This window comes from Sphaerodactylus townsendi, linkage group LG02 (genome assembly GCF_021028975.2).
Source record: "Sphaerodactylus townsendi isolate TG3544 linkage group LG02, MPM_Stown_v2.3, whole genome shotgun sequence".
NCBI lineage: Eukaryota > Metazoa > Chordata > Lepidosauria > Squamata > Sphaerodactylidae > Sphaerodactylus > Sphaerodactylus townsendi.
This window is the reverse complement of record NC_059426.1, coordinates 48,286,695-48,305,313: the sequence shown is the minus strand read 5'-3', so window position 1 is coordinate 48,305,313 and position 18,619 is coordinate 48,286,695. Positions and strand designations below refer to the sequence as shown.

At 41.4% G+C, this 18,619-nt stretch overlaps 1 protein-coding gene across 1 annotated transcript in view; it reads right to left on the bottom strand.

The window, feature by feature from the left end:
• LRP1B (LDL receptor related protein 1B) overlaps window positions 1-18,619 on the bottom strand; it is a 353,740-nt gene that overhangs the window by 293,671 nt on the left and 41,450 nt on the right. The window contains exons 7-9 of the mRNA XM_048484494.1: window positions 12,482-12,701; window positions 10,208-10,397; window positions 655-777 (exon numbers count right to left, since the gene is read on the bottom strand). Of these exons, the coding sequence (XP_048340451.1) occupies window positions 655-777; window positions 10,208-10,397; window positions 12,482-12,701 (533 nt within the window). The remainder of the gene's footprint in view (window positions 1-654; window positions 778-10,207; window positions 10,398-12,481; window positions 12,702-18,619) is intronic.

Here is an 18,619-nt window from a genome sequence, read left to right as displayed (position 1 = left end):
AAAGGATAGTAAAATACTAAAGTAAAAGAGGATTACTTTAGTATGAAGCTTAAAACTATCATACACCTTAATGTGATCTGATGATGTACACCACCCAGATGGTTAGGCAAATTGGTAGAACTCTCCAAGACTTGCTTAACAAGTGTATATGTGTAGACATACACACACACACAATTAGTGTTGTGGACCATGGGTGATACTATTGTCAATGTAGATTAGCCAACTGCAAAGAATTAAGATGTCTCAAATTATATTTTCTCTCTCTCGCTTTCTCACTCTCTCCCCTACACACACACACACAAAAAAACCCCTCTCAACTGAAATGTCCTTGTTTCATTCTAGCTCAAGAAGTCCTGCAAGGATGATGGATCAGATCGCTTGAACGCTCTTCCAAGTTAAAAATAAATAAACCTCCATAGGTGTACAAAACAAAAGTGTTAGGAAGAAGGCTTCTGAAGTAATACTTTGATACTTCCACTTAAATCACTATTTGTCTTATGCCTCAGCCAGTTCTGAAGTCTGTACTCTACTACGCTTGTGCAAAATCACAAAACACATAGAGTGCTGCCTACTGCAGAGTACGTTTCCTTTTTATTTTCAACATCATTCCTGCAGCACTACTACAAACTCAAAAACTCTTTAGAAAGATCATACTCATGCAGGTTGTACTGTTTTCTTCCAAATGTTGATTATCAGCACAAGCACACACTCTGCCTCCGGGAACCGCTAAGCAGAGAGTGCTGCAGCCTCCATTATTAACACGGCAAGCGTTGTCACCTGCAATGTATATATATAAAAGCAACTATTAGAACAAGTAACTCATAAACAGCACATTGAAAGAGCAGAGGTCATGAACAATAACACTATTCTTTATCAGACACATGGCTCTGATGAACGCTATTTGATCCATCTTACCTGCTAATTTTCCAAGTACAGAACAATGATCCAAAACAGTCGATGGAGCATATAAAGTTCCCTTAATTATTTAAAAGCTATGAAGTCATAATGACAAGCAAGATATGTACGAAGACATATAGAGTACTAAGACCTCTAAGGGAATCATTCTCATGGTACAACCAGACATGTACATTTCTGCAGCTCCCAGAAGATGAAAGGGGAAAGGGGAAAGATGAAAATGGGGCAGGTGGACTGGTAAGTAGAAAAGAAAGCAGAAAAAGAGGAAAAGCTATGGAGTCTTTCAGGAAAGATAGAGTGGAAATGATATGCCCCTCACGAGTCCGGGGGGGGGGGGGGGCTACCACACATTAATATATCAAATTCTCAACCCTATCAGCAAATATTTATATCTGGAGATTGGTTCTACAAGCCTGCGGGGGGGGGGGGGGCCTTTAAAAACTGGGGTTAAAAACTCCCCCAAATAATAGAAGTCGGATCTGTGCCTTTAAGAAGTGATACCCTATGCAGTGGTTATTGTGGGCTGTGTAAGGCAAGCACAACACTATTGCCAGTCTTCAAACCTGGGTGTGCCTGGGAGAGTATTGAATGTTGACTGGTATCAAGCTGCCCAGTGATTGCTGGTGGGGCAACAAGTCCCTCCTCAAAGGCCAAAAGAGTCCTGAAGAGGGCCCTGCCCCTACTGTTTAGTGACAGAAACCAAGTCTTGAAGGCTGGCAATACTGTGTGGTTGCCTAGCTATGGCCATTGAGGTGCTGTATCTAGTAAAGGAGGGAAGGTTAAACCCAATTTATCATTTTAGATTTTTCTGCAAACTTGAGGCAAGATTCAGGTTCACTAAAAAATCTGTCTGTTTATAGCTCCAGTCTCTAGATTTAAGTATCCACAGACCTGGCCATGTTAACAATTAGATATATTGATGATTTGGGAAAAATATGTAATTATTCTGCTCAATTTATAAATACTTATATAACATAGAACACATCCTTTGAATGATCCACAGAACATTTTTAAAGTTAACTGTTTCATAAATGTCAACAGGTGTGCTGTTGCATTCCACAAGTCTGCTTATTGACAAGCTTATTGACAGTAAATTTATGTGTGTGCAAATTGTGACTGTTTGGTGCAAAAATAGCAAGATTCATACATTTTAAATCCCAATAAACCCAGCTTACTGAGGAACTATCACAAGACCACTGTCACAAGACTTGGACAATAAATAAACATTGTGATCACTGATCAGATGATAGATGGATTTTTAACAAGCAGCTTATATAAGTTTAACTAGCAAAACAGGATTACATCCTGTGCCTGTTAAAGTAATGGAAAGAATCAATTTAGCTTCAACAGAAGCCTGACTGAATGTGTATAGACCTTATTACTCTTGATCCAAACAGGTTCCTTTCAAACAAGTAACTTTATCACTACTGCTGCTGTGACTGATCCAACATTATATTGATTGCAGAGCTAAGCAGGATTCACAGCAAATTATGCTGTTGGTTGATTTGTCCTGGCCCTCAGCTTGGTTCAAATGAAATATGAGGTCCCACAGCCAGTACAACAGCTAGTCAGGTGAAGGCAACTAGCAGTTTTGCCCTGTTGCTTCATCACGTTCATTTTTTCAGCTGCAGCTGAGAGTGAAGATCTGCACCCATGGAGCCTGTCTCTTCAGATGGCTGGTTGTTTGCTGTGGGAGTGTGGGCCGTTGGTTTGAGTGTGTCCCTGATGATTCACTAGGTGCATGGCTGTTTTGGGGAGTTCATTGTAGGTTGCAATTTTTGCCAAACATGCTCTCTCTGTTAATTTGCCTGTTTGTTAATTCTGGAGCACTGAAAACAAAATGCAGAGTGGCTGTGCTGCAGCTGACTGGCCAGTTGCCTATTCAAATGCAGGGCTATCTAGGCCAGGGATCTGCAACCTGCAGCTCTCCAGATGTTAATGGACTACAATTCCCATCAGCCCTGCCACTTGGTCATGCTGGCAGGGGCTGATGGGAATTGTAGTCCACGAACATCTGGAGAGTTGTTGGTTGCAGACCCCTGATCTAGGTGCTTGAAAACTGACAATTTTGAGGTGTGGGGTTGGTTTTTTAATCTTGCAGAGACTGGGCTGTGTGCTGTATTTGGGCAGGAAGGCAGAAGCTTCTTCAGTGGAGTACCAAAGAGCTGCCAGATATTCAAACTTAAGAGGTGGTGTCCTCTTCTGCTTCAAGCAGAGGTGTACCCACCTAGGGACATTGAGATACCCATGTCCCCAGGCACACACGTGGGGGGGGGGGCAGAGGCACCCTCCATGTAACTGTTAGGCATGCGCCCATGGCCAGCTCCCCGTGCCTCCAGGAGCTGGCCTCCAGGGATGCACAGGGAAGGGGAGGCTCCATCCTACCAGGGTCCCTGGAGCCCAGCTACTAGTCTACTGAAAGCCCGGGTGAAAGCATTTACAGACCTCCAGCAATGTGCTTTTAAGAGACCAGGGGCGGGGCAGTGGCAGGGCCACACCCCATGGGGCCATGCCCCCTGCAGGGCCACCCCCACCTATTGGGTCGGGAAACATGGCACACCTGTTCCCTGGCTTGCACAAAGTAACTCTGTGCAGGGAAAACCTTGCCCTTTAGCAGGACTAATCCTATCTCTCAACTACCTTTTCAAGTTATGGTGAGTATATTTCAACCACATACCCATGAGCCTTTGCTAAATATGCAAATTGGTAATTTGCATATTTAGCAAAGGCTCATAATTTGCATATTTAGTAAAGGCTCATGGGTATGTGTGTTGTCTGCAATAAATCCTCCAAGCCTTGTAATCAAACTTTATTCAAGTTCAGACAAACACTCTGTAAAATACTCTAACAGCTGCATGCATTCCCCTTCCTTACATGTCCCTAAATACTACTCTCTTAAGGTGACACACACACTACACCACATTTTCCCCTTAAAAAAAAATTTTTTAACCCAAAACATAGTCCTTTGTCCAAACAGGTGGTCGTCTTGTTCTTTTAATTCTTCTCCTCACTACAACAGGTGGTATATTGTGGATTAATGGTGATGATGGTGTCTGTTGAAGCGTATCCAAAGATCCTTGTTGTCCTGGTGGCATCTGTGAGGATACGCCTGAATATCGTGGGTGTGAATCAGAGTTATTTTCTCCACCAACCACTTCACCCTCATTCTTTACTGGCAACAAAAGTCATCATCTTATTTCAGAACCCATTTTGCTACCACTACCATGTACAGGTACCAAATGTGAAGCATTCCATATACGACCATCAGATAATCTATAAGTATGCAATCCTTTCCTTTCCGTTATCCTAAAGGGTGGGGTAAATTTACATTCTCCCTTTCACACAATCCCTGGTCTTCTTACTCTCACCAATGATCCACATTCAAATGAAATATCCTTAGCACCCCTACACTTATCAACATAAGCCTGATACTGCTTTTGTTTCTGATCCACTCTTTTCCTCAAGTCAGATTCTGATGGTACATCAGTTCTTACATTTGGAAATCCACTAACATTAATCTTAGAATGCATTTCTCTCCCATGCAATAATTCTGCTGGTGATCTCTAAGTTGTCGCATGTTTAGTTGCCCTGTATGCTTGCAGAAAATTAGTGGGAAACGCAACGCATGCCTTTCCTTCCAATATAGCTGTCTGCAGGCTATCTTTCAAACTTCTATTAAAGCGCTCAATTTCTCCATTTGCTTGCGGAAAATACACTGATGATTTCCTATGTGTATTATTTCATTCTGCAGGAAGTGAACTGAGCACCATTATCAGAGACCAGCTCTTTGGGGTCCCCTTCCCTACTGAAGACTAGAGAGGAACTTAATTACAGCAGCAGAAGTTGCTCCTGATGTAAATGCTATTTCTGGCCACTTGCTGAAATAGGCTATTAAATAGCATAGCGATACTCAATAGAGGCATTCTTAAAAGGTTCCACAATATCAATAGCAAGATTCTCCCACACAGAATGGGGGAATGGAACTGGCTGCAATGGTGCTGGGTGTGTTTTTGCTGTTTTGTCATGAGATTGACAAATAATGCATGCCTTAATTGGCACTTCTCCTTCAAAATCCATCCCAGGCCACCAACACAGATTCCTCGATCTCTGCTTAGTCCGCACAATCCCCTGCAATGATTCTGGGACCAGCAGGCTATGTGTTCCTCGTAATATACAGCCATTTTGTAAGGATAACTCCTCACATACCCTAAAATAGGGCATCAATTCTGGCTCAAGCCCTTTTTTCTTACTAGGCCATTTGGTCATCAACAACCCTCTTAACTTCTGCTGGGTTGAGCATGCTGAACATGCAGCCTGAAGCTTTTCCAGTGTAACTGCAATTGGACTACCTGAAAGGAGTGCCACTACTTCTATATCCTCCTCTAGCAATGTCTCTGGAGATGGCAAAGGTAATTGGGACAAGCAATCTGCAGTTACATTCTCCTTTCCTGGTTTATATTCTATCTCAAAAGTAAAGGAAAGCAACCGAGCTGACCATCTAGCAATTCGATTCCCTGCCCTTCCTAATCCTTTTGATGTCAACAACTTTGTAAGGGGACAATGATCAGTATGGAACTTAAAAGCATGGTCCCACAAGTAAGTTCTCCACTTTTCTATAGCCCAAAGCAAGCACCTCTTTTTCAACCACAGAATATTTTCTTTCAGTCATGGTTAACATCCTTGATGCAAATACAACTGTTTTTTTTACCTTACTCTCATGGAGCTGGGTCATTACAGTTCCCAAACCATATTCTGAGGCATCTATTTTTACAATTGTGGCAATGATGGATCAAACAATGCTAAAGCTGGGCTATGGATAATCAGATCTTTTACAGTATCAATACTGGCCTGAGCTTCAGTTGACCATGCCCAATCTACATTCCCATGCAATAACTCTCTAAGTAGTTCAGTAATTGAAGCATAATTAAGAACAAACTTTGCATACCATGAAATCAGACCCAAAAAGGAACACAGCCTTTGTAAATCACTTGGGGGTGGTGCCTGTGAAATAGCTTCCACGTGATCTAAATCCGGTTTCAACCCAGCTGATGACACATTATGTCCCAAAAAGGAAAGTTCTTTCTGCCTAAGTTTATGCTTTTCCATATTAAGTTTCAGCCCAGCTACACTAATACACCGAAATACAGATTGTAAATTACTCTCATGCTCTTCAGGAGTCTTTCCAAATACAATAATGTCATCTAAATAACACTGGACTCCTTTCTGCCCTTTTAGTATTAAGGACATCATCCTTTGAAAAGTAGCAGGAGCTGAGGCCAACCCATATGGGACACGTTTAAATCGAAACAATCCATCATGTGTAATAAATGCTGTAAGGTCCCTACTTTCTTCATGCAATGTAACTTGATGGTATGCACTCTGTAAATCAAGAGTAGAAAACATTTTTGACCCCGCCAAGTCAGAAAATATATCCTCTATATGAGGCAATGGGTGACTATCAATGACTATAGCTTTGTTTGGTTCTCTCAGGTCTACACAAAGTCATATATTCCCATCTTTTTTCCTTACCACAACTATAGGTGAAACCCATTCTGATGACTCCACCTTTTCAATAATATCCTTCTGCACCAGCTTCTTAAGCTCCTCTGACACAGCATCTCTTACAGCAAATGGCAATCGCCGTAACTTCTGTTGCACAGGGACCACATTAGGTCTCACTTTTACCTTATGGGTAAACCTCACAGCACAACCCACTTCTTGTGTGGAATTATCCCTGGTCACAGCCAAGGCAACTCCTTGTGGCAAATCCACTTTATCTTGGGGAGCCATAACACATCCATTCACCACCATCAGTCTTAATGCAGCAAACAAGATTCTGCCAAGGATAGGGGTACCATTAGGAACAATATAAAATTGTACTGATGCCAAACATATTAGCAAGCAAACAACTACGCACTGGTATTTGATTATTTAAGTAACGTACCAGCTGCAACTTTGGCTCTACCAATGGAGCATTCTTAAAGTACTGCAAATAAATTGCCTCAGGTAATATAGAGACTGCTGAACCAGTATCTAACATCAGCTCAACATCCTGGCCCTTCCCCAAAGAGGTAGCAAATATATTTACAGTATTCATGATTTTTTCCCCTCCAGACACAGAACTACTTCCATTCACATTCAGAACAGTTACATCAGGCACTTGAACTGAATGTACTTGATGGCTATTCCATCGGTCTTGGCACACTTTAGCAAAATGTCCAGTCTTTTTGCAGTAGTTGCATTGTACTCCTTTTGCAGGGCACTTAAAGTAACTTGCAATATGTTGTAGAGAGCCACAACGAAAACATGCTTTTGTCAATGTTCTGCTTTGCTGACTCCCTGACTGTCTAGTATATACTTTCAGTTCTTTTGTAGTGTCTTGAGTTAATTTTTGTTCTTTCTGTAACAATTCCACTTTCTGTATTCCTCCTCCAGGTGCATCATATCAACATCACTCAAGACTGCTTCAATCTGATTTGCTATAATCATAGCTTTCCCCAGTGATAGTTCTGATTCCAAAAGTAGTATTTCCCTAACACGGGGTATGTTAGTTTTTTCTACAAGTTGGCCTCTTATCATCTCGTCAGCCAGCATTCCAAACTCGCAGGGGCCAACTAAATCTCATAAAGCCGCAATATATTGTAAGGTTGACTCCCCCGGTTGTTGTCCCTGCTGCTGGAACTTGTAGCACATAGCAATCACATTAACCTTGGGCACAAAAAAATCCTTCAGTGCAGCCAAAGCAGTTTCATATTTATCATCACTAAGGGAAAGTGTGTAGAAAATATGTTGTCCTTCTGCTCCCAAGGAGTGGACAAGCAGAGCAAGCTTCCTTTCTTCAGACACATCTGTGTCACTAATTGCAAGCAGATAGTTATTAAAAAGACGAATCCAAGAGGTAAAAGGGGTTGCAGGCTCACTTGGACTTTGCAGAAAAGGTACCAATGGGTTCAAAGGCAAACAAGCCATCCTTCGTCGCCAATGTTATGTCTTTGCAATAAATCCTCCAAGCCTTGTAATCAAACTTTATTCAAGTTCAGCCAAACACTCTGTAAAATACTCTAACAGCTGCATGTATTCCCCTTCCTTACATGCCCTTAAATACTAGTCTCTTTAGGGGACACACACACTACACCACAATGTGGTTGAAATATGCTTGAAAAGATAGTTGAAAGGCAGGACTAGGCCATGCTAAACCACATACCCATGAACTTTTGCTAAATATACAAATTATTAATTTTCATATTGAGCAAAGGCTCATAGGTGTGTGGTTGAAATATGCTCACCATAACTTGAAAAGATAGTTGAGTGGCTGGACTAAGCCTGCTAAAGGGCCAGGTTTTCATTGAACAGAGCTGATTTGAGCAGACTGGGGAACAGGGGCACCATGTCTCCTGATCCAGTGGGTGGGGTGTGTGGTCTGCAAGGGATGTGGCCGCATGGAGGTGTGGCCACCCCACCCCTGGCCTCTTAATAGCATATCGCTGGAGGTCTGTAAGTGCTTTCTCTCTGGGCTCTTGATAGACCAGGGAGTGGGGGTGAGGCATGTCCCTGAGCTCCACTCCTGAGTGGGGGGAGGCACCGGGAGTTTTGGTTGTCTCCGGGTGCCATTTGCACTCTGTATGCCTCTGGCTTCAAGCCATACGGCAGGATCACTGTCTAATTTTATTGCCCCCTTTTTGCTTTGTCTTGCTAAATAACCTGTCGCTTCTTTCCCATTGGGGAGGCAGGTTGTCATTTTAGCTGCACATACCATTTAGATGCAGGTAACAGCAGTGTGGCTGTGAAAAAGTAGAGACCCTTGAATACAGGTGTCTTCCTTCTAAACTAGGAAGAGAACCAAACAAGTGCCAGCATACTGGGAATCCCTCCTTTTCTCAAGTAGCCTATAAATTCACAGGTGATGACATAATCACAGTTAGCATGGGGAATGATCAAAGGCAATATACACTGAGAAGAAGTTACCTTCTCAGTTCCAAACACCTCATAGTGCCACTCTACTGTGTGTGTTAGATCCTAAGAAAGACCTGTTGCCTCTAGATAGCCTATCCTGAGGCAAATCTTACTTTCAGTGTCTGCAGAAGGTATATAAAATAGTCTAATGTGGCAGACATAAAAGGTGAATACATTGACATGCTCTTTCAAAAGGCAGCAGTGGTAGAGCTTTTTTTACTAAGTGTGCCAGAATGCCATCTGGATATTACTGGATATGCAGGACACGACAATGTAGGCCAGTGATGCACAATGATACAATGCTGATTTTCTTTCCTTTTTTCCCTACAGGATCACTATTTTCTAATGCTTATTCTATATAATATGTGACAGACCTGCAGGCATTAATATTCACCACTGTCATTGCCAATGTGTTGAAGGATACAGGCCAAAATAGAATGGAAGAACTAAATTTTTGACACTGATTAAATGCTGAGTTACAAAATAAATGCAGGAAAGGGCTACAAATATCATCTCACCAGGATGAAGAAACCACACTTCCACTTTTAACAATAGATCTTGGTTCAGGCATCCTACATGCTTATATAAGGATCACTACGAAACCAATTGTCAAAGTTAAGAACCAGAGTGAAAAGTTAAAGGTTCAATAGGGAGGCTTAAAAATACCAGGGTGTGTGTGTGTTGTGCCAACAATAATAGAGGCTCTTCCAAGGGCCGTGAATGGATAGGTTTGTCAGGTCTCAGAACCAATGTCTGTGAGGAAATCTTGGCATGAAGAAATTAACTTGTATGATATTGTTCCTGATGCTTCCTGGTAGGAACTTCCACTTCAGCAAAATGTGTTGCACTTCATCATTGGGTAGGAAGATTTTGTAATCTGCTTATTTTATTTCTACCCACATTGGGTCCGAGTTATCCAGGAGAAAGGTGGGATTAAAATATTGTAAACACATAAAATGAAATAACTTATCATACATGTTATAAGTAGAAAGAGACTGAAACTTACCACACACTCCATAAGAGGCAGCAAATATAGCCTTTCTCCTAAAATTATTTCTCATTTTCATCACATAATCTATAGACATAATGTAATCCAGCAAGCATTATTTTGATATAATTTCAATTAAAAGTAGGAGAATGAGATTTCCTCATAATAAACTCAAATCTCATTTGTGTCAGTGGCATTAGTTACACATAACTTTAGCTAGAATATTCCTCACAGTCTTTGTCTTTTGTACAGCCTGTTTCTGTAAAAGATTGAGGTAATGCTAAAACAATCTTTTGTTACTAATCTTGAAACACTGTCTGGTGTGAACACAAAACATATTGTTTTTAATACCTTGCTGCTTGTGGGGATCATAAATCTGCAAACCAAACAGAGGTGATCTCTCACTTCTCAGAAGTGTCACATTTCTAGTTGTCAAGTCCAGTTGGAAAATAGAGCCATTCATATAATCTGTCCAGAAAATAAAATTCCTGTGATGTGACAGTCCAAATGGATGGTTTAGTTCTTTTCCACTGTAAATCACCTGTAATCAAGTGACATTATTTAAATGTTTGTTAACTATTAATTCACCATTAAACGATTTAGAATTCACCCAGAAAATGATGGGTGGGGTGAATATTTTTGTTCATGCCTAATAAAGATTGAGTTCAGTTTGTAAAATACCAGACAGACAATATTTCGAGCACCATTAGATGACTAGGGAGATTTGTATTTGCCACCCGAGGGTGGGACCAGCAGTGCTCAGAACCCTGGTATCCCAATAACCACGCCACTCTTGTTTGTGGGTAAAATAATTTGGCCAAAGCCAACCGTTTATTGACCTTGCAGTAAGAAGCATGAGGCTCAGCATGGGACCTGATCTGGTCTGAACGCTGGAAAGCCCCCAAGGGAAGCCCTAACCCTAAACCTCCAACCACCCTGTTGGAGGAAGGGTTGCCTTGAGCAGCCGTAGGGAAGCTCCAACCTCTTTGCTGGAGCTCCATTCTGTGCATCACGGCTGCAGGGGTGCGCAACTAAGCGATCGGCCTCTTGCTGAAGCACCCCTTTGACGCCAAGGGGCGCAAGCCTCAGTAGCCTCCCCAGGTATCCTGACTTTTGGCTTGCTCCCCTCCAACCTCCAAGGTGATTCCACCAAAAGGGTGGTAGCTCCCTAGCTCCCCCACACACACAAACACCATCAGATCAGTTCCCATGCACAACCCGCCCAGCTGGCTATGACAGAGAATGCATGCATTAACAATCATCACAACATTTTGGAGGAGAGGTGGGTGGGTAACTTGCTGGCTGCTTCCCAACTGGAAAATGGACAAAGGCCAGGGCAGCCTTTTTGATGATGTCATGGCATTGGCACTGTTTTGCCCTTACCAGGCATGGCTGCCGGCCTGACTTCTGCCTCCTTAGGGTAGAAGTCAAGGACTCTTTCCCTTGCCCTGCCCAGGCAGCAACGGCGGCCGCAGTGATTCACGACTGCTTTTTTATTTATATAGTTCTCTAAGCAGAGCATGTTCCTCTGGCGTTAGTGCTTTTCTATTCACTAAAAGACTTTGGTCTTATATGAATGGGAAAATCTAGTTCTGAGGGAGCTGCAATGAAAAAGGAGAAAAAGTGGAAAGAAGGCCTAAAAATCAAACCTGTAACCTTTCTCCAGAAGTGGAAGCATGTGTGTATTGATAGTACTTCCAGCACCGTCTACACTGGAGTAAACAAGGACCTGGTAGGTTAACTCTGAATATTTAAACTGACAATAGAGAGATGGGGGAAATCCTATCCACACCCTCTATTCACTGGAGCAGCCCAATCTGTTCTTTACATATACCCTGGGAATACAGGAATGATTTTCTGGGAATCAGAAGGAGCTGTATGAATGGAGAGAAGAACTCAACTCATCCTTCTTTGGATGTATTACTGGGTGCAAGCTAGGTTTAAAGTCATCTGGAAGAGCTGAAATTTAAACCTGGTTCTCCCTAGTCAAAGCCCTACAATTCTAGTCACTACATAGCCATGACTCGTCAATTTGCATCCTACTGTCACGTAAGGAGGACTTTTAACACAGGAATGAAAACATTCCATATGCTCTAATATCATATGAAGCAACTTTGTGATACATATGGTCAAATTTGTTCATCAATAACTGTTTACAAACCTTACATACTAAAGTTTACTCTTACTTGAAATAATCATTGTTTTCCTTTCTTCTTTTCAACATTATTCATTCTGGAGAAACAGTTATTAACTGCACTGCAAAATATCTGTGTCACACACTGGCAGTGTCAATGTATGCAAATACTTTAAGGTGAGTCTTAAATGTAAGTATGTGAAATTTGCCACCATATATGTACAAAACAATTCACTTGCTAACTTATGAGCAACAGATGGCAAAATCTATCTGCTCTACTCTCTTCGAAGAAAAAAAAACAAATAAACCTTAAACCATCCTCCTCCAGCCACACACCCCTAAAAAGATAGATAAAATTATTCCTGTGCTCTTTATTTGGAGAACATTCAAAGACTCAACTATTAAAGGACAATAAAATAATAATTAAAAAGAAGCAATATAATTCTGTGAAAAAAAGTCAGAGGACAAAATAGAAGTGCATTTTCTATTACCTTTCTGTCAGTTCCATTCAAAAATATTCTTTCAATGTGATCATAATAAGCATCACACCAATATAATACATTGCTATGATAGTCCAGAGTTAATCCATTAGGCCACAACATCTTGGTTGTCACAAAAATCTGCCGACTGTAGCCATTCATCCAGGCCTTCTCAATTCTTCCCCCGCTATCATCTATTTCATCTTCTTCCCAGTCTGTCCAATACATCCAGCTATGAAATGATAAACAGGAGCATTCATTTCTCATTTGCGCCCTACAATTTAGATTCCAGAATATCTACTACACAAAGGCCAAAATACATTTATTTTTCTAGTGTAATTAAACATTCCATACTCAGTATTCTTTCCACTATGAGGCAATGACAGAATGGCAAAGGCAGTTTGACAAGGAGGGAGGTGTGATTTCCACAACAGTACTTTTTCTCTGCCTCTCAGCACACAGAAGTTAATGCATTACATGATTAAAAAGTGAACTGACTGACATAAGAAATCACAGCTCCATTAATAAGCAGCTCAATTTTTATTCAATCACCAAGAGAATAATGATTGCCCACCCCCACCCCCCACAAGCTGGCAAGTTCCATTTGCAAAGGGCAGAACTGCATGTTTGGGACTTTGCTTAATATAAACTTTTCTTCTAAATACAAAACACATACAACAATTACTACATAGAATGAGTTCAGTATCTTTAATTTTAATAAATCTGACTAAAGTAATCTTGAAAAAAACCACACAAATCTCTCATGGGAATAATTTATTTCTTCAAAATGGTATGATTAACCATGTCCCTTCAATGTGCTGTTTGGGTTTTTTTGGGGGGTAGGGGGGTAGGGAGAATCATAAGAGTGATTGGAATGTCATGTTGAGCAAATTCTCAGCTCTGTATGTTTGCTGCAAAAGATCAATGCAATAATGTTTTATTTGGAATTCATTCTAAGAGTATAACAAAAAATAAAAATGTTCACACTTTTATTTAATACATGTGCAGCTTTTTATTTAAAGTATGGATAAATAAGCATTCTATTAAGAATATGTTCAATTAAAATCAATAAGATATGCTTTGAAGTATATGAGTTTAAGATCAAGCACAATATCCCTTAATTACAGGGTTGTTAAATTTCAGATTAAGCCTAGAGATCTTCTGGAATTACAGCTGTTTTCCAATTAGAGATCAATTCTTCTTAAAATTGCTATGTCCCCCCTGGCAAACAGCAAGGGGCAGAAAGACTTACAGCAGTGGGAGGAGGCTAGCCTGGTGTTGCAAGACAATATATCTCCTCAGTTATTCATGTTTTTGTGATTAAGGTTATTGTACAACTGCTATATCTATCTATCTATCTATCTATCTATCTATCTATCTATCTATCTATCTATCTATCTATCTATCTATCTATCTATCTATCTATCTATCTATCTATCTATCTATCTATCTATCTATCTATCTATCTATCAGCAAATTCCACTCACTGACTCACTCGCCAAAGGAACTCAAAAACCGCCGAACCTACGCACTTGAAATTTGGTACACCAGCTCCTCATGTGCCCAAGGCGCTCAATAAGAAAGGATTTCCAAAAATATTGAATTCAACTTGAGATATTAGCTATTTACTGTTTTCCCTATTCATCTCTGCCTATCTGCCTGAACATTCCGTGGATGACAGTTGAGTACCAAGGCACTTCAGCTGGCTTCCCAGTTCCTCTGATGAGTCACTCACTCTAACAGTGATTGGTACTCCACATTTACATCTACAGCTTCCTGTCACAGGACTTTTCAGTGACGTCCATGTTGCTGCTCTAACTCCACTGTCCCCATCGACCAGCTGTGGTACTGCCCACCAAACAACAGGCACGCTTGATCCACTGGTGCAATGCCTTAAATACACACAGCAACTTACACATTGCATTACACACAGACAGCGCCAGAAAGCTGCTGCAAAATATGCAAAACCCACCCTGCCACTCCACAGGCACTCTGTCACCCCTCAGTTCACAAACACACTGTACAGAACTATGCTGACTATCACCCCGAAATTCTCAGAGACGCTGCTCTCACCAACACGTAGCGAACCATGGGTGCCCTGCTATCCAACAGCAACCTGTTCCTTCTGCTGCAACTGCTACAGGGGGACTCAACAAATTAATGCAGAAGCTGCGATCACCCACACGTAGCGATTCTAACACCGCACTCAGCACATAGGAACTTGTTCCTTCTGCTGAAATCACTAAAGGGAGAACATGCTCCACTGCTGCGCCACCTGCCTTTTAACACAGCACTCCTCAACACATTGGCTGTGCTGAAGCATGCGCACTGTCACCCTGAAATTCACACACAGCCTGTGCGGGAGCATGCTGAATGTCACCCTCAGGACAGCAGACAAGTGAAAGAGAGCAATTTCATGCCAACATTCAAAGTGCACGGACAGGTCTACCACAGGACAGGAAGCCTCAAACTGGGACTCCAGCACCATGACTGCACCATGGCTCACACAGGAGGTATCGAGGCCCTAAGTAGGATGCTCCAAGATATTACTGGCCACAACCGTCTTACGGGTGGAGTTCTTTGCATTTCTTATGGGTGGAGTATTTGCATTTCTGCGTTCCGCTTTTCTCAACTCCCCGTAGCGAAGCGCGGGCATCCTGCTAATGGTTCTATATTGTGCACTTCAGATCTTCTGAATTCATAAAGGAAAATTTTTCGATAACAATATATGTGGTTTTTCATTGTGTTCCTAATGTGGGTTTGAGTTGGGCTTTATTTTTCTTGAAGCCCATGCTTGAAGCTCACATATGGGACACGTTACTGGTTAAATCTTGTTGTCTCCACAGGACTAGTCTCTTGGACACTAATGCCTTTCAGTCAAAATGAAAAAAGACCCATTTCAGAGAAATTACTGACTTTTTGGTATTTTCCCAGAAGTCTTAATAGCCTTGCATTGTATTTGGGATATTTGGGATACTGTATTACAACATAATTTAAGACTTGCAACAAAATTTCATTTCTTCAGGGACAACAAACCTGTGCCTTTTCCTAACAAAAATATTCTCCTATTATCAAAAAAAATCCCAGGAAGACTAAAAGAATTGGATATTACTTATCTCCTCTTGGACCATGAACCTTGGATTAGAGATAATGAGGCCCGATTCTGTGTAGTAACTAGAGTCTATTATAACGCTGTATTAATTTAATGAACCATATTAACATATTTTAAAATAATGTGTTAGGTTTGCCAGATCCTGCCCTGGCTTCTATTGGAGGGAGCGAGGAAGATGGCAGAGTTGCCAGCTTTAGGTTGGGGAACTCCTGGAGATTTGGGTTAGAGTGTGGGGAGGACAGGGACCTCAGTGGGATACAATGGCGTAGAGTCCACCAGAAGCATAGCTAGGGAAAATGGAGCCTGGGGCAAAATCTGAGTTTTACCCCCCCCCCCATATGGTCGGCCACCCTTTCCCACCACAACCAAACAACTTTTTTGCACCAGGTCATCTCATTTGTTCCCGGATGTCCCCATGGTAGCTACGCCTCTGGAATCCACCCTCCAAAGCAGCTATTTAATCTGGGGGAACTGATCTCTGTATTCTGGACTTGAGCTATAATTCCAGGACATCCCCACGCTGAACGTAGACACTAGCACCTCTATTTATGTGACAGTTTTTCAGTTAGTGTTTCTGATAATATATTTACTTTTGTGCTGGTTTTTAACCTTCATTCATTCATATGTGATATTATATGGTGCTAAGCATCTTGAGAAAAAAAAAAGCAAGTGGCTTTAAACATAGCAAGTTCGCATCTAAAGGCACATTTAGTGAAATCCTTGTGTCAGGTGCATAGAACAGAAATAAATAACCAGATCAATATACTCTTTACTCTTCTCAACAGCACAATGAATCAATAGCTCTTGCAAACATTTATTTGACTTGTTAAAAGGCCATTACTTAAAAATAGACCTCTTTGCTTTCAGTTACTGCCTGTCATGTCTCAAAACAGGCTTAGTTTCAAAGATATTCACATTCACCAGTATAATTTATCCTTACTAGTTAAAATGTAATCATACACAAATAATATTTATATTTAGTATAGAGAGAATTAAATGGTCTTAGGTCATTCGCTGCCTCTGCATAGTAAACCCTAATATTCTTTTGTGGTCTCCCATCCAAATACCAACCAGGACTGACTGCTAAGCTTCCATGATCTGACAAGGCCTTTCCAAGTAAGGGCAGGTTGTCTTTAATTTATTATAAGTGTGTGATGCGACAGAGAAAATAACATAATAGTTCTGTGAGTTGAGGGTCCAAGTCTACTCGAATGGAACTTATAAACTGGAAAATTTCACAAACATATGTGTGAATGTAATAATGATCCAATTCCTATTGCTACTGTATGAATCAGACCAGGTGTCTTGCATATAATGTGCAAGTGCAAATATGAGTAAGTCTACGGTGACATTTTAATAGGGTGGTCCAGCATATTTTGGTAGCAGGCCACTTTACATTTGTGATAGGTTCGTATGAAAAAAAGTTTGCTTAAATGGACTACGCAGAATGTAAGTTCCTTAACAGCAGGTTGAATCTGAATGGTTAGACTGGAGAAGGATTGTGGCCACTGGAACTTTTCCCAGTGAGCTGATGGACTCTCTTCCCACTTACGACAGCCTAGTGGCAGAAAGGAAGCATATGATACTCCTTTCCTGAGCCTCACATGATGACAAGGAGGTCCCTCACCACCCTTCAGTCATTGGGTGAACCTGGCGCAGTTGAGGGGAAGGCTGGGGGCCAAGCAGGCAGGCTGCCTCTCCCTCTTTTGGGGGAGTCTGAGCTTCTTTTCCAGGGCCACTTTGCCTTCCAAGGCCACCCCTGGTTATTATGAAGCCTGTAAAAAAACTCTGTAAGGGGTTTTTCTGAGGTGTGATTTTGCATCTCACAGTACTTTATGAGCTTGCAGGGTTTTGCTGTAACTGCACTGAGATGGATGAGAAGTGTAGAAAACTCTCTGTTATATAGTTCATTTACTTGACAATGTGATCAGTTTTCAAATGAAATGCTCTTTGAGGACAAGTTCACTAACTATTGCTGTCTCCTGTGGCCACAGATGTCTTTTCTTCCAGCCAAAGCAGACTAAATAACATTATAATTTACATGTAACTTGTAACTTCTATAATCTCTTGGCTTTCCAAGCTACAGTCACACAGTGTTGTAGGAAAACAATCAGTTATTTGCACACTGCCAGGCCAGTCCTCCCAGCGGATTGAACTGGGCTGATTTCCTGAGGGCAGGTCAAGTCTCTGAACAGGTTTCAGTGGTCTAGGTTTGGAGTATGAAAGGGAGGGATGAGACTTAAATTACTACCCATTGCTATAGTACCGTGATGGCGAACCTTTGGCACTCCAGATGTTATGGACTACAATTCCCATCAGCCCCTGCCAGCATGGCAAATTGGCAGGGGCTGATGGGAATTGTAGTCCATAACATCTGGAGTGCCAAAGGTTCGCCACCACTGCTATAGTAGATTCCTGTGACTCCCAAACTGCATGGACTGCTCTTTGAAAGTGGCCAGAGGTCACAGTACAATTCCAGCTGCTGCATCCAGCCTTTTTTTGTCCTCTTTACTATAACAGGCATTTACATTAGCACAAAAAGAACTGTGCATCTGCATATGGGCTGTCCGTGTGCCCCAAGCAGAATGGAGAATGTCAGAGGCTGTTTTAACATATTGGGAAATTGTCCATACAATAAAAATGCACCACCTCAGGTTTCAAATGTATCCTCTTCCTTTTAAAAAGCAGACTATTATGTTACAAGCACATTACATGTTCATATATCCCCACACATTGTGGCAAAAGTCTACAGCATAGAATCCACTTATTATTTTGGCCAAATTGAACTTCTTTAAAATGCAATCCCATTCATTTTTCTTTTGGTCGAGATTCTAACTACCAGCTTCTTACATTGTAATTTGTTAAGGAATATAGATTGGCAGCAGCATGGGTGGACAGGAGTGGGTACTTCATAAAGTTACAGTTTGTTAAAAAAGGGGGGGGGGACATTTCTTACCTTACCTTTAGAACGAAGGCACATCTTTAGTGCTAATTTTATATATAGCTGGGCACTTGATTAAAACCGTGCCCTTTATTAA